This window comes from Lynx canadensis, chromosome A3 (assembly GCF_007474595.2).
Source record: "Lynx canadensis isolate LIC74 chromosome A3, mLynCan4.pri.v2, whole genome shotgun sequence".
NCBI classification, from domain to species: Eukaryota; Metazoa; Chordata; class Mammalia; order Carnivora; family Felidae; genus Lynx; species Lynx canadensis.
The window spans coordinates 11,024,425-11,041,450 of record NC_044305.1 but is presented as its reverse complement, the minus strand read 5'-3'; the positions used below and the strand labels follow the sequence as shown (position 1 = coordinate 11,041,450).

Below are 17,026 nucleotides of genomic sequence, written 5' to 3'. Positions count from 1 at the left end.
GTAAGTCCTAGCATCATAACAAATACTTCTTTTAAAAAAGAAGACCGGGGCGCCTGGGTGGCTCAGTCGGTTAAGCGTCCGACTTCAGCTCAGGTCACGATCTCGCGGTCCGCGAGTTCGAGCCCCGCGTCGGGCTCTGGGCTGATGGCTCGGAGCCTGGAGCCTGCTTCCAATTCTGTGTCTCCCTCTCTCTCTGCCCCTCCCCCGTTCATGCTCTGTCTCTCTCTGTCTCAAAAATAAATAAACGTTAAAAAAAATTTTTAAAAAGAAGACCAAAAATTGAGTACTCAGGGATAGGAGAAGCCAGAAGCACCTCTCCTTTGGCCTCAGAGAGGAAGATGAAATGTCAGGGAAAGGAGACGATGATAGCATCCGGAGTCTGCGCCAGATGCCCGTCGGCCTGGAAATGTGTTCAGAATACAGCCTCTAGGGGGCTGGTCACGGTGGCAAGCTCTGCTGGGCACAAGGGCTAGCAACACAGTGCTTCCCATTCCTGCCTGAATAGTGTTGGTAGCGGAGGGTCCCCGTATGTCGTGATTTGGGAGTGCTTTGCACTGAGTCCCTCCCAGCCTGGCTTGGCAGCTCCCTGTGAAATCCTTCCTGTCATCCCAGCCATTGACCCTGCTGCATCCCAGATTTGAGGGAAGGGTGTACATTCTGATGGAGCGTATCCTTCTCCGGGAATGTATCCCATCAGAAAATGGTTCTGCCTGCAGGAGAAATGGAGGTGGGGGTGGGGGAGAGGCACATCCTTCCAAGAAATGTTTCTCTCACACCCAGCCATTCCGTGGGTATCCTAGCAGGAAATTACTCATTGCTGGAAAACCACCCTTGCGCCCTGTGCTGAGGAGGTCAAAGAGAGAGCAGAATTCTCGAAGTTAGTTGGGTCATCAGTACTTTCTCACTGCAGTCATTATTTTGTATTCCACGGTTGTCCTCATGCTGTTGCTCTTTTCTCAATTCCGGATTCATAGCTCTCCCTTGGTGGTTCTGACCTGCTTATTATTAGCACACTCACCTAAGTAAATCCTTACTGAGGGCCCCGCTGCAGGAATCGTGCTGTGCTGGTGAACAAGCTCGACCTGGTGTCTGCTCCTTGGAGTGGCGGAGACCTCTGTATCATCTTTCCCGGAAAGCCTCTCCAGCCCCGTTGAATGCAGGCCCGAAGTTTAGGAAGTGTTGTGTGTGCCCTGGGCACACCGACGTGGGGCACAGGCCGCTGTAGTGTGGTACAGGCCTCCTCTTCCTTCTGACCTTGCTGTGATTACAGGAGCTGAGTCAGTGGCCCAGGCAGCGAACTTCGAGGTTGCTCTGAGGAAGAATGGGCATCCCTTCTGCACCCCAGGCCTCAGTTGCCAAGGCTTCCTGTCAAGCAATGTCGCTGGGACATACTGGGCAAAACAGCTGGGATATAACCGTCTGATTTATTTCCTCCAGTTGACACCAGTCCAAGCCTGCAAGGAGAAGCGACTGGTCCGCAGAGCCAGGGCGAGCTCTTCCCTCGGCACCAGGTCTGGCCGCTCCGCCGTTAGTTACTCCTGAATTTACTGTTCCCGTTTTTGCTAGCCAGCCTTGGTGTCTTTCTCCTTTTCCTTTGGAATAGATTTCCCGTCTGATCGGTACTTTCTACAGTATTTGATTGTGACTACAGGTGCTCTAACCCCACTCAGTGGGAAACTCATTGAGGAAGGGACCGCGACCTAACCACCTGCCTCATCAACATTTGGCACAACTTGAAACGGAAGGGCAAAACTGGGCTTGCAAAGTACAACGATATATTGTGGTCTTGATCCTGAAAGTCGTTGTCAAAACTTGACTTTGGTGTCTTGTGTAAGAGTTTGCTTTAAGGAGTAGATTTGTTTGGCAAAGCCGATTACCTTTAAAAGAACTTTACGGTTCTGGCCTTTTGGCTATCCTGCCATCTAGTGAATGTATCTTAGGGAAATTTTATACTGTTCACTCTGAGTAGTCTTGCCAAGATTGCTTTTCGGCACAGTAGGGAAACAAATGTTCTGCTAGTGACGTGCTTGAGTTTATATAGTGCTATTACATGAAAATGTCACTAGATTCAGTGTCTCTAAAGTTCTTTATTTGAAAAAAAAATTTTTTTAATGTTTGTTTATTTTTGAGAGAGAGAGAGAAAGAGAGGGAGACCGAGACAGAGCACGAGCAAGGGAGGGGCAGAGAGAGGAGAGAGAGAGGGAGACACAGATCCAAAGCAGGCTTTGAGCTGCCAGCACAGAGCCCAATGCAGGGCTCAAACCCATGAACCGTGAGATCATGACCTGACCCGAAGTCGGACGCTTAACCAACTGAGCCACCCAGGCACCCCTAAAGTTCTTTATTTATCCTGATTGTTTGATCCATTTGGTCCTTAGGATTTGTTTTCCTGCTAGTCATTTTGTGAGAAAGAATATCTAGCTAATTGTAATATCTTTGAAGGATATTACCTCTCCAGTAGCTTTCAGTTATATATGTAATAATAGTGACTCCAGTTTGTATCTAGCAATATGTGTATGGATTTTGGTTTCTGTATAGTTTTAGTTGTGGCATTAAGATATCGAGCAAACCCTCTTGAGGAACGGTTTGGCATCCATCAGCCTTCACAAGCTTCTAAAAATTGATCATATGTTATTAGCAAAGGTTTACTGCCTCTTTCCATTGTGTAGAGAATGTACTTTTTATATATTCAGCTCTAAGAAGGGAGAACCCAAAAGCCCAAGGCTTTTGACTGGAGAGGAGGAAGGGATAGAACCTTAAAAAAAAACAAAAAAAAAACAAAAAAAAAAAAACCTCATCTCACTAAATATGTTGAAAAGGTGGGAAGATGTACTAATTTAATTTGCTAAGATACTGCTACTTGGATATTATCTGAAAGTTTAATGAAATACACTTAATAAAGTAAAATAAACTAAAATTTGCTTTGACCAAAGTTAGAAGTCAAGCAGCTGACATGATGAGCTATGTTTTGCCATTTTGTTTGTAATAGAACTGCTTATGAACATGGTGAATAGAAATAACTTTTTAAATTGTTATATTTGGTACAAGTTTATATGCATGGTAATACATACTAGGTAAATATGGGAGGGGGGGATTTTTGTATCAGAGCCGTCTTGCCCATTCTTTCCTTACAGAAGAAGAAGGAGGTAACAGTATTCATTCTAACTACAGAACTATTGTAGGTTTTAAAAACTCCCTATTATTTTAATCTCTTATGTTCCTTTTGATTTTTAGTTTGCTAAATAGTTGCAAAAAATGAGTCTGGGCTGCATCATCATCTTTAAAGAACAACTCTACCTAATTGTAATGGTTCGTCTGTCTCTGAAAAATAGTGATTTGTTCATTCTGAAGTCAGAATTATCAAATGCAGCTGTGTTTTGTTACTGTTTGAATTTAGGGAGAGGAAGGAGGAGCTTTCTGTAATATACAATTTGAGCTGCTGTAATACACAAGCACAGATTGCACTAAGTGTGGTGCAGCTGGTAAGCTGACTGAACCAGACTCAGTGTGAAGTTTAAGGGCTAATAATGGGTGTAGTTGATAATTGTAGCAGGAAAATAAACTTCAGATAGATTAAGATTAAATGTTTTTTTTAAAAAGTGACATTACCATATTGAGGAAGAAAGATTTTTCTACTGCTACGAGCAGTAGAGGAAATTGCACAGGAAAAGGTCAATAGATTGGAATGCATACAAATGTAAAACTACTTTTAAACTTCTAATTGCACAGGCAATGCATATTCCCTGTAGGAAATACTGGAAAGCAATAGGGAAAAAAAAAATTCATCATCTTGCCAACTAGCAGTAGCTACTGTATTGCTAATATATTGACAGTTTTCTGATCAGCCTCCCACATTTAAATTTCATTTCCCATACATAAAGGGTTTTAAATGTCCAAGTAAATTGGAAAAGTGGTTTCCAGCACTGACAGAATTGATGGCTTTAAAATATGTAAAGAGGTTGGGGCGCCTGGGTGGCTCAGTGGGTTAAGTGTCCAACTCTTGATTTCAGCTCAGGTGGCGATCTCACGTGATCGAGTCTCACGTCGGGCTCTTTGCTGACAGCTCTGAGCCTGCTCGGGATTCTCTCTCCCTCTCTCTCTGCCTCTCCTCTGCTTATGTGCGTGTGTGCACGTACTCTCTCAAAATAAACAAACATTAAAAAAATGAAATCTGCAATGAGGTTGTACGAATAAGAAAAATGCTAATATTGTCAAAGCTTGGTAGGCAAAAGACAGAGATCACTGTGTGCGCGTCATCCAGTGGACACTTAGCACCTGCTGTGAGAGCTGTGCTTCCTGGGCGCGCATACAGCTGCTGCAAGGGATAGACCTGTGACATTGTTGTCTGTATGTTTTATGCCAACGTTCTGAGGCATAATCAAGATACAAATTAAAATGAGTGGACAGCGTATTTCTTCTTCATTTGATTTTCAAAAAACAAGGTAGGTGAATGTATCTATGAGCTTGAGATGGGCAGATATTTCTTAAGACAGCCCAAAAAGCGAACCATAAAAAGGAAAAGATTGATAAATTGAACTTCAGTGACATTAAGAACTTCTGTTCATCGAAAGCGACCATGAGGTTGCAGAAGTAGCCCCAAATTCCTCCCGCCCCTGTCTGCCTGCCCCTCCCGGTGTGATTCCCATAAAGAGGCAGAGAACCACTTTCGAATTTGTGTTTGGCTATGTGACTTGCTTTGGCCGATGGAATATTGGTGATCACAACACAAGCAGAGGCCTGAAGAAGTACTTGAATATTGAGCCTTGCCCTCTCTTGCTGCTTTCGACAATTCTACAATCACTACTCTGTTAACAAGCTCAGGCTAGCCTGTTGGATGATGAAGGACATGTGGCTTACTTCTTGCTTATCACCCTTGTCAGCAGCTAGCCAAGCATCAGGTTTGTATGTGAGTGAGGCCATTGGGCCACCAGCTGACCACAAGTGCATATTTGAGTCCAGTCAGTAACACATGGAACAGAGACAAGCCATCCCAGCTCAAATGGCTGACTTCTAGAATCATGAGCAAATAAGCAGTTGTTGTAAGCCCTGTGTTTTGGGGTAGTTTGATCCACAGCAAAAGCCAGATGATCCAGAGGAAGATACTTGCGACATTATATGACCACCAAGGGACTTGTGCCCAGAGTCCATCAGGAACACTGCATGTTATTAAGGAACAGACAGCCTAATAAAGCGAGGTGGACAAAGGCTACACAGGATGTCACTCCAACTATGTGACATTTCTGCAGTAGGCAAAACTACGGGACGGTAACAAGATCAGTGGTTACCGGGGGTTTGTGGGGAGAGAGGGCCAGCTGACTAGGGAGAGCATGGGGATTTTAGGGCAGTGAAAATACTCTGTTTGATATCGTAATGGTGGGTGCATGCCATCATACATTTGTCAAAACTGCTAGAATGTTCAAAGCAAAGAGTGCACCTTTCTCCAAAAACGCTTCAAGGGCTCCTCTGGCCTATAGCAATGGTCTCTTGTGCCAGTGCTACTCCTTGTCCAGATGTCTTGGGAGTAGGTGCGTGTGACGTGTGCCACTAGTGAACGATTTTTCAGTGCTGATGTAATGAATAAGGGACTTTAAAATAACTGCGTTGGGGCGCCTGGGTGGCGCAGTCGGTTAAGCGTCCGACTTCAGCCAGGTCACGATCTCGCGGTCCGTGAGTTCGAGCCCCGCGTCAGGCTCTGGGCTGATGGCTCAGAGCCTGGAGCCTGTTTCCGATTCTGTGTCTCCCTCTCTCTCTGCCCCTCCCCCGTTCATGCTCTGTCTCTCTCTGTCCCAAAAATAAATAAACGTTGAAAAAAAAAATTTAAAATAACTGCGTTAAGGTGGCTGTAAAGTCATTCCCCTGGTGTTACTTTGACTTGCTGCATTCAGATATGCTTTCTTGGGTGGTGATTTCAAGTAACTCTGAGTGTTACATGACTTCATGGTACAAAAGCAAAACTGCGGGCTGTGGGCTCACATGGGTTTTTGTCTCTTGGAACCCATATTAAGACTGGCTTGTCTTGATATGGTAAATAGCAAACAGACGCCAAACCGATGACTTCAGTTTTTGTCAGTGGGTCCTCTCTCAACAGATTGGCCTGAGGAGATTTTCTCCTAAAGCCCTGAAGGTTTGGGGACCTTTGCTGTCTGTGTAGCAACATCCTTAAATTAGCTTTATGTCTGTAGGGTTACATCTCACTTATGAATTAAGGTCTAAAAAAAAAAAGATGAGAAATCTGTGCTTAGATCAGGTTATCCTTAAATTGCCCATAATGTCTGATGCATGTGATTTTATACCTGTAGTGTGGTACTGTTGCTCTCAGGCACATTTCAGTGCTGGAACCCTAAACTTCATCCATAGGAAGAAGCAACAAAGAAAGGTGCAGGTGCCCGTAGAGGCAGGGGCTTTTGAACCAGTCGTTCCGCCTTCCCAAGAGTGTTCAGACCCGGATGGTGGGGAGGGGGGGTAGGTAGAATAACGTCCAATTGCTTGGGGGCTTTAATCTGCCTGTGTTCTTGTTAATCCTGTATACCCCTGATGAGTCGTCCCAGATGTGTTTGTGAGAGGTCCACATGACAGCACCTAGCTGGAATTGAGCATCTGTTTATCTGGCAGTCTTCCCTAGGGGAATGCAAGGTCCTTGATGGCAGGACTTTGCCTCTCTTGTTCTTCTTTATATCCTTAGTACATCCTTGTATGCACTGCCACATAATCAGTACTCAGTAGATACTTAGATGAGTTGAAGGGACTCATAGTGAATCTAAGCCTTGCTTCCTTAATCCTTACACAGAGTTCTTTGGAAAGCCATATGGAAGAGCGTGGTTACCTGCTTCCTCTCTTCCCCAAATTCTCACTTTATTTTTATGGCCTCACTGAAGAACTCATCACTTCATAGTGCTTTTAGGCATTGGTAGTGCCTGCCTTCTTCATCCTGATCCTCATAATGGTGTCTAGAAAAGCATAGTTCATCTAGAAAGTATTTAGAAAATTTACTTGTTTGGCGATGATAATGCAGAAGCCTTGGTTCAGGCAACAGAAACTTGGAATATTAAAGAAGTTCTTAACCAACGCTGTTCTCATTTTGATATTGTGTTTGCCTCCTGTTCACACTCCTCAATTATCCACGGGAGTATCCTAGCAATTTTATAAGCGTTGTTCTCCGTCATTTCAGAATGGGGATATTGTTTGGGTTCCTGAGGTCCCTCCCTGTGACCCCTGAGCTTAGGGAAATCAACCGGGGAGGGAGGAGGCTGGTGGTTGGCAGTCTGGTTCCCTGTAAAGGAGGGTGTGAGCCTTCCACTTTCGTGTGTCTGGCAGCTACTTGTGTCCTTACTCAACTGTAGCACTGTCCTCCAGCAGAGTGCCAGAACCCCGGGGCCTGAGTGAAGTACTTAAACTGTCCTTATGGAAAGCAGAAGGTAAACAAAACAGAAGCGAAAGTAGGTTCCGTTTTTGAGACTGTTCTCTTACAGGAATGGCTTTGTGGTTCTCAGCATTTAGAAAGATACTGGTTCCAGTGTGTTTTATTGACATCAATTACTGTAAGTCTGATTCATTTTCTGCCTATTGATTTCTGCCCAAGGTGAAAGTCATGACATTTAACAGAAAACGTAAGTGATTAAAAAAAAAAAAGTATTCTTAGGACTGTGAAAATGAAGTTTAGAGTCCGTGACACCTAAAAAAGCAGTTTTTATACCTCTTTGTTAATGATTCTATTTCATGTACAAATAACGTAAAGGTTGCAGTAGCTTCCTATAACGAACTCAGAGTGTTGTTTCGGAATTAATTTTATCTGCGTCAAAAGTTTTCAGTAGTAGAAGACCATGTCAATATGCTCTCACTAATCACAAGGTTTTCTCAAAGGTAAGATCCTTCATTTCTAAATGAGTCCTATTACTGCAGCTGGAAAATAATTTTCAGTTCTGAAACTGCATAAGACCTTACAGAATCAAAAATAGCTATGAACCACAAATACATAAAGTGACTTTGTTCTTTTGTAAATGCCCGAGGGTCATCATCAGTGACAGCGGTCCCTTTCTTTGTTTTTAAGATCTCTTACTTTAAATGGCTATGTAACCATGGAGTTGTTAAAAATTGAGTGATAATGTTAAAGCTCTGTTAAGCTCCCAAAAGATACTCTAATTTATTTTAAAGATTCTTTATCCTTAATAGTTTGCAGCTTAACCCCGACCCTGCTGTGTCTGGGTACTGACTTACTGTTCAGGTTGCCCTGTGGCCGTTCTCCTCTGTCTAAACTGCTCCTTCAACGTGTCCTATTTCTCATACTCTGTTCCTCCCTCCTGGCTTTCAATTTACTCCTCCTTTGACCGTGTTCAATATAGCGTTTATTAACTGTCCGTTGAGGTTTTGTGTTTTGTTTCTGTTTTTAAATTTCATTTCTAAGATTTCTCATTTGTTCTTTCCTATCTACTTCTTCTGGTTTCATTTCTCCCTCTTTTTACTCATGACATCTTTTTAAAAAAGGATTCCTTCATTTATCCCCGATCTCAAATATGTTTATCTATGAAGTGCCTGACAGGGTGTATAATAAATTTCATGTGGGATGGACTTATTTTCTAGCCGATTTGTTGGTTTATCTTTTTCAGAACCAGTACTATTCTGTGTTTTTGGTACTGCGGCACAGTCCATTTTGAGTGGGAGGGCTTTTGTTTCCTTTGCATTCATTCTTGTTCTGTGTTTGAGCCGAGCTCTGCCTTTGTGTTTTTCTCTATATGTAATTGACCATTGTTTTGTATTCGGAGCAGAGGGTGTACATCAACACGTGGAATCTGTTCCACCTTCTCCACCGGATTGTTCCCCTAGCAAACTTCATGAAGGGTATTCCATACCCCCCATCCCTTATCCCTTGCTGGGGGGGCGGGGGGGGGGAGCTGGTGGTGGTTTGTAAAGCAGTTTGATTCTGCTTTTTCCATGTCACTTCCCAGATGGACATAATTGTTCTGTTAGTGATTTGTAGCTCCATTATTTTAACCTTGCCCCAGACCAGCGTACAGAATGACCCAACACTGCCTCAGATGCTGGCAGGGATGATTTTTGTGTATCTTGCTGCCTTTTACATGCTGACCAGTTTTCCCTCCTTTCTCTGGCTGTCTTTCAGGCACCACTGAAGATTCGGAGGTGCTGGGTTTACTTTTCAGCATCTTTCTTTATCTAATACATAGTCATTTTAAAACCTAAACCAAAACAGCCTTGGTATTGGTTAGCTAAATTTTAAGCTCTTTCTTTGTTATCTAAATGTTGTAGTTTGTCCTTAAATTTAATGATACTGAGTATATGGTTTCTTGTATGTCAGTTATATAAAGGTAAATATAATAGACATTTTCCTAAGGTTTTTGTAGTAAATAATATTGTTCTAGTAACTTCCATATATAAAGAATACTGTATTGCTTTTAACTCGAAATACCTTAGATGAAATACCTTGGATGATTTTTATATTTCTTAGAGTTATACAGAAACGCTATACTTTGTCAGACAGAAATCTTATGTTCTCCTTAATAATGAGATTGATGATTAACAAGATTTGTCCCACATGTTCCTTTGAAGATTTGGTATTTAAAATTTTAGGCTAGCACCCCCTCCCCCTGCTTCTATATATATCTCCCTGTTCAGCTGGCAGCCGCAGCAAGTGTCCAGGAAACGTACACCCCTGTATGTTCACTTACTGCATTTTAAATTCTTGCCTTTACTGTACGTCAGCATTTCCCTTCAACCTAGCTTGCTTTGTCCATCTCTGAGAGCCAGGACCTCCATAAAGTACTAGGTAACAGCTCGAAAAATCAAATTAGGCCACCGTTTGTACAGTGGGGGTAGGGGGGCATATAGATGTTGAAGGTGCTAAGGGACTTGGTAGTTCACCTCAGTCCTGGTGAGTGCACAGTACTCCTGGAGGTTTTTCTTCCTTTAGGCTTTTAAAACAGATCACTGTCAGAACCATTAAAAGCTAGCCCTTTCTGCTTTGAATCCATGTATTAGTAGCTATTCCAGTGCTATCTTATCGTACGACTCTATGTCCCAATTGCAAAGCAAAATAATAATAATTATTATTACTCTAGTAACTTCCATTTTGTAACAGATGATTGAAAATAGGATTGTTTCAGACATTTGCTAAACAACCTCCCTTTCAGGTACATCTTTGTCCCACGATGAAATGAAGCATTTGGTGTAGAAGCAAGGACTCTGATTTTTGGGAGCCTTTGGGGCCATTCGTTAATTCAGTCCACAAAATCTAGTTGAGTCCTCTGGGCCTGGGCCTGGGCTTAGGAGGGGTGGAGAGGCAAGGATCCAGGCACTTCTGTCAGACTCCCAGCTGCTGATGGATGCCATGCTGTCTACCTTGTCACATGTCAAATAGTTTGAAAGTGACTAATGCATTTTACCGTGGAGCCAGTCAGTAAGGGACACCCAGTTGTGGGACTGAAGACAAAAGGGTGTTAAAACCAAACCTATACTTAACGCAGTGATGTGCTTACTATAAACATGAAACTATGTCTGCAAGGCTGGGCTGGCTTTTATGCCTGTGTGTTTTAAGATAAAAATTAGAAATCTCAAACAATGTCAGCTTTTCACCCAAGTTTTACTTCACCTAATTGGATTTGGGAGGTATTTGAATAATGGATGGTGAGCTTTCATGAGTACATACAGAAATGAATTCACTCTGGGCCCTAATTCGTTCTGTTACTGGAGCTTTCTAAGTATATGAGTCCTTCGTATTCACTGGGAGGTTATCGGTTACCTCCTTAAATGAGTGGGGCAGGATAGGAATCAAGAACTAGCCTTAGAAATTATTCAGGTAATGTTACTTTCTGTCCTGTTCCCTTCCTTGCCTCATGTAGAATTTCTGGTTCAGCAGATGTTTTGTTTATAATTTACCAAGCATTTGTAGCACAACTTTCTAGCCCAGCTCAATCATACTTTTGGAAGAATTTAATTTTTTCTCGTGAAAAATTTAATTTTCTTCATGAAAATAGTTCACTATGGAGATGATTCAGATCAATTTGAGTGCCCAGTGCCTGTATAAAATGATAATGTAATTTCAGTCATTTACCTGTAAGCTTTGACCAAACTTGAGCCTGCTTCAGTAACCCATTATCGCATTATCTCTAGGAGAGTATGAACCTTGGACATCTATTACACATGCTATTTTCTTCTGTCACATTTCTGAAATCTACACTAAGAATATGAAGTAAGCTCATGAAAAGCCACGAAAGAACTGGCTAGGAGAGGGTGAGGGTAGGTAAAGAATCTATTTGTTCTGCGTTGGTATATTTCATGAAATGAGATCCTGTCTCATTTAAAATGCTGAGGTACACTTTGATTTGGAAATGATGGCATTTCTCTTTAAGAGATGCTTCTGGAAACCTGTTCAATGGCAAGTTTTTTATTTCCCTCTTGGCTTGGCTCCCACATTTCCCCTGGCATTCAGCTTCTCATCATCCACTTTAAGGGTTTTATTTTATCTTATTTTATTTTATTTTATTTTATTTTATTTTATTTTATTTTATTTTATTTTATTTTATTTTATTTTATTTTATTTTATTTTCTCTGTGGAAATTTTACACACTTGTTAAGATTATTTAATCTCGGTCAGCATAGTAAATGATGTAAGGATATTTTACGCTAGCGATGGAAGTCTCCTTAAACTTAGTCATTAGTCAGTGTTCTGCTCTTTCTACAGCTGTTGGAAAGTTAGCTTACCTTCACTACCGTTTTACATTACAGAGATCTTATTTTGCTTTAATTCTGTGAAGGTTTTTGGTGCAGTCCATTTTACTTCCAAACTGCTGTTATTAGTTGCCTTTAACTTTAAAGGTACTTTATCACTCCTCAAGTTTAAGACTGTAATCCTGGCATTTTATTTTACTAAATGAAACATAAATGGCTTGTATTCAGAACATGCATGTATTTCCCATATGGTACTGTAATGTAGAGAAACACTTAAATGGGTATATTTTCTTATTTGTAGGTTAAAGTTGTTTAGAAAAACTTTACTGCACTTAAGATCTGTGCATTTCACTCTTATGAGTTTACCTTCATTTTAAAATCAAGTTTTAAAAAAGTATTGTATGAATACCTCTTATTTTCTCAACATCTTGACCAAATGACCAGTCCAAATTCTACTTCCTCTTCCTCTCTCAGGCAGCAAAACAGTATATATTAATATAATCCTTTGGCTGAATAAAATCAGTTGCCCACGGTTACTCATATCTTGGCCCTTATTTCCTCAGAGTGAATATTGGTTGGTTCAGTGGTGTAACTGTATCAGTTATTTCTTCTGTCTTTATTCAGTCGCACCAGCTGGATTGACCAAATTTTTTCACACACACACACACACACACACACACACACACACACCCCGCCCAAGGCCGAATTCGTATCTGCTGCTAAGTGCTTCCAATTAAAGAGAACAACAAATTTGAGACTGAGATTTTTATTTCTTTGAGTTATTTGTCTGTGTTGTATAGCGTTTCCCTGCAAGCTTAATTTCATCCACAAATGATGTGATGAGTGTGTTCTGCTGGGTTATTTTGCTTAATCTCGGATAGGTTTATAATCTGTAAACATGCCTTTTCAAATTATTAGTTCATTTGTAGTGTGAGTCAAAAACACCTCCCCGCCATTTTGCAGTTCTTTAAATAAGTAGAATAGCAGAATGGGGGATTTTTTTTTTTTTAATCCAAGTTGATCTGCACGTGACCTGAGAAGTGAAAGGGGACCATAATAGGTCTGTGATAAAAGCCGTTGCTTTTTTGTCCACACCTCAGCCCATTACCGCAGTCTCTTTGCTCGAAACCATTTTCAACTCTGCTAGTCTCATTTGTCTATGTCTCCCTATTTCCAAGGAAAATGTTTATTTTCTGATTCATTCATTTAGACCTTTACACAGGCAGAGAGGATTTCATTTTCTTGAACAGCCATCCTTTCTGTTTTTTCCTCCCCTTTGCTTCCCCTTCCCCATTTTCCCAGTATCTTACACCTTTTGGTTAAAACGATATTCATTTCCATTATTTGCCTACACACATAGTCACAGGTAGCATCGTCCTGTAGTTTCCTCTTTAAAGTTTTCCCGTAGTTAATAATTGCCGTATGTACTTTGATTTGCATGGCGTTCTTTCTGCCTGTTGATTCTTCCCATACCTCTTGTAGCCTCTTGGACAGTTTTCCACCAGGTCAGTCAGCACTGGCCAGTAGGAATGCACCCCACATGTATAATTTCACCCTTTCTAGTGGCAAAAAGGTAAAAAGAAGATGAGATTAATAGTAGTTCATTTAGCCCAGGATGTCCAAAATGTTGTTTTAACGAACACCACTGAAAATATTTACGATACTTTAGTTTCCTTTTTGAATACTGTCATCAAAATCTGATGTGCATGCACTTCAGACTGCTACTGCTTACATGCTCTCAGGAGCCACATGCAGGAAGTGGCTGCTGTAGTGGACAGAGCAATTTCAGCTGATTTCTTGGTTTTAGTTTTTGTCTTAGAGGCTTTTGTACTGGACAGACACCTCCATTCTCTTGGATTGTTTGGTCTCTGGGCCTGACACACACAGCTGTCATCTTAGGAACTCCTTCTGCTTTTCTTGATTGGATTCCCTATTTCCTGGATTTCAGGTCTTCTCCTTATTTTTCTCTGGTGGTTTCATTCAGTCATGGTGGGTACAGTGGACAAAGGCATGTCATTGACCCATTCAGTCTCTCGAGTCACACTGCTCCAGTCTGGCCCCCTTGCTCCAAGGTCTGGTATATGCTCGTCATCCTGCGAACACCTCCCTCCACAGTTTCTTTGGAAATTTCCTTTGCCTTTGCTCTTGTGTCAGGTTTTTGGTTGTTTTTTGTTTTTTCTTTACTACATCTTCTATTTTTCTCTTTCTTGGTTTATTTCTTCCCTCACATGGAAGACCTGATGCTCAGTGGATTGCTGAGGACCAGAAGCATGGGTGGTAAGGTGTTTGACATCTTGCCTCTGTGCAATGTTTTTATTACACCTTCTCACTTGATGACAGTTGGGCTGGATATAGAATTCTAGGTTGGAGATCATTTTGCTTCAGATTCTAAAGGCATTGCTCCATTGCTGTCTCGCTTTCAGTGTTCTGGCGAAGTCTGAAGTCATTCTGATGACCTTATCCTTTGAAAGTGCATTATTTTTTCTTTTCAGGGACTTACAGGACATTTTCTTTGAGAGATTCTGGAATCACGTATTAATGTGCCTAGTATAGATCTGTTCTCATTATGATGAACACTTGATAGGTCTGAAGATTTCCTTGAACTATTCGTTTTGTTTTTTTTTTCTTTGTATTTTGTTTTGCCTAGTTTTCTATCGGGGGTTTTTGGGGGATAGGTGGTGCTTTACTTTCTGGGAGGATTTTCTTCTACCTTTACCTAACATCTTGTTCTTAATTCATGGATACAATATCTTTTCTTATCTTACTGAATATATTCATCTCTTTTTTAAAGTTTGTTTTCTCTGCAGTTTATTTCTTCCAAGGGGCTTTTTTCCCTGTCATTTTTCTTGTAAATCTCTTTGATATTAGAGGCTTTCCTCTTAAATCTTAGAATCAGTGGTTGTCTGTGCGTGATGAAGAGTCGGGGCTCACAGGGCAGATTCAGAGCTCTGACGGGTGGAAGGGGCTCATCATCCCTGACCCAGGCGCGAGCCCTCTAGCGGGGCTGTTGATTGGTTGTTGGTTATGTGCCCTGGTGATAGTATCTTCTGGTCCTTCCTCTTGTCTGCTCACATCACCTAGAAAGCACTCTGCCTCCTGATTTACATCCTCCAAGAAATGATTCTCCAGGGTTCTGTGGTGCGTGGTGGCAGTCACCCAGCAGCACGGAAGGGGTGCGGCGGGGATGGTGGAGATCCCTTTCTTCCCAGACGGCCCCAGCCCTGAGCCCTGTGGCGAATCCCATCCTTCCATCCAGAGGCGGCACTTCTGAGCCTCTGCAGGAGTCTGTGCTGGAAATCAGGGTGGTTCTCTGCTTTTCCCCATTGCTGGCTTGTGATCGAGCTTTCTCAGACCTGCCAGCTACTAATAAGATTCCCAGCTTCCAAAATTCTGTTGTTGCTGTCTTCTCTTGTTCTCCCTTGTGAGTTTGTCTTTTTTTTTTTTTAATTGTAGTGAAATATACTAACAAAATTTACCATTGTAACCATTCTTAGGTATACGGTTTAGTGGCAGTAAGTACGTTTACATTGTTGTATGAGCTTATCTTTTAATAATCATAAAATACAAGTTAAGAAGAAAAGATTTCTAAATGGGAGTATAGTGGTGTTTCAGGAAAGCAAAATTAGATGTGTGTGATCAGCAGGAGGCATACTTTGGGTCTTCTGTTACTCCAGACGCTTGCTGTTAATCAAGACACTTTCTCTTTCTGACCCGTTTGGTATAATGGGATTTGTCTGTCTCCTGGGAAAGCAGTCGAATAGTTGTTGGCATAAAGGTGCATTTTATCTGCCCTCGATACTTGTAGCTTTACGCAAGGTTACAGATGGAACTCCCAGGCATGACGTTCAAGGCTCTCCGCGATCTGGCCTACCCACCCACGTGCTCCAGCCGTCTGTCGTTGCTCCCGCCAGCCCACTCACTGTTCCTTGCAGAAGATGTGCACTCCAGCCTTCGCTGGGCTCGATGTTCCCGAGCGAAATGCACCCGCTCCCCTCACCGCCCCACTCCTTTGCATCTCCCTGCTGTCTTCCGCGTCTTTCCAGCTCCCGGCCCCACGCCTTCCTCCCACTGTGGCCATGTGGTTGTTCCTCTTCTGTTTTCCTCTCATGACCTTGTACGTGCCTCTGAATTATCACCTTGCATTTCCCACACTGCCCAGCTCTCTTTGATGTGTGTTTCTCTACTGGGTCTTCTCAGTGCCTGGCACATAGCCCGTGCTCGGTCAAATGTCTGGATGGATTCCTGGTGCCAGAGAGTTCAAAAGAGAACTCTTTATCTTTTTCTTTTCCTTTTTTTTTCTTTGTAGGATATCCGACACGAAGCCAGTGATTTCCCATGTAGAGTGGCCAAGCTTCCTAAGAACAAAAACCGAAACAGGTACAGAGATGTCAGTCCCTGTAAGTATTCACATCGCCATTACCACTCTCACTGCTTCCACTGCGTCGGCTTCTCAGTCAGGACCCCTTGAGCCCCAGGGTTTGGCAACAGATTGACAGCAGTAGAGGTTTATGACTTGATTGTTTCCTATTATAAAGGCATTGGAGACTTATAGTAATGGTTCATTTTTTCCACGATTGTAGAAGGAGTAAGATTTCAGTTTCTGGAAAATGCAGCTGAGTTCAAAGCACTGTTTTTAGCTTTGACTATTTTTATGATGAATCCTTTTCCTACCAGCTGAAGCAGAGTAGAGTAGGCACAATATAACCTTTTCTGGATGACTCAGCAACAGCGTTATTAGACCCCGAGTGAGCGTCATATTGAACTGTGACGATGCCCCGCCCAGGCATTAAGGAGCCGGAGCGGCGGTCCCCCTCCACTGAAGACAGCTCTGCTCCTCAAGTCCCACCCCTACCGCCAGCACCGGTCTTCTAGCCCTTTCTTGCCATTAGCTCTCATTGTGCCTGCCGGCCTCTGACAACCTCCGCCTTCGGAGTGACCGGCTCTGAATCTGCTGCTCTCTCAAAAGGAAAGAACGAACCATGTTAGAATTTGGGTAAAGCGAGAAAAACCGGAGCTGAGTAAAGAGCACGACCTTTGCCATTTCCTCTAGGCCCCACAGAACCTTTTGACTCCCCTCCAGGGTTTTTAGACCCTGTCCGTCAGGGAGGGTTGTAGCTGCCACCGTCCCCCGTGGCGGTCCCTTCCGTCTGCCAGGGACACGGACGACTCCGGCCGTCATCCCTCACACTGGCACTTCCCGCATGCCTGCGAAGTCACGCCTGCCCCGTGGCAGTGGGTGCCGCCGCTCAGTGCTTTCCAGGGGAGTTGGCAGCCCTCCCCCACCCCGCCCCCCAATTGTACAGCAGCAGGTTCCGGGGAGGGGAGCGGAGGTGCGCCTAGGCTGGCA

At 42.8% G+C, this 17,026-nt stretch overlaps 1 protein-coding gene across 3 annotated transcripts in view; it reads left to right on the top strand.

Moving 5' to 3' along the window:
- The window catches only part of PTPN1 (protein tyrosine phosphatase non-receptor type 1), a 70,375-nt gene that overhangs the window by 29,752 nt on the left and 23,597 nt on the right, over nucleotides 1-17,026 (top strand). For 2 of the 3 annotated variants that reach the window (XM_030309403.1, XM_030309404.1), the window contains exon 2: nucleotides 15,986-16,076. In XM_030309403.1, the coding sequence (XP_030165263.1) occupies nucleotides 15,986-16,076 (91 nt within the window). The remainder of the gene's footprint in view (nucleotides 1-15,985; nucleotides 16,077-17,026) is intronic. The other variant, XM_030309406.1, reaches the window with a different exon arrangement.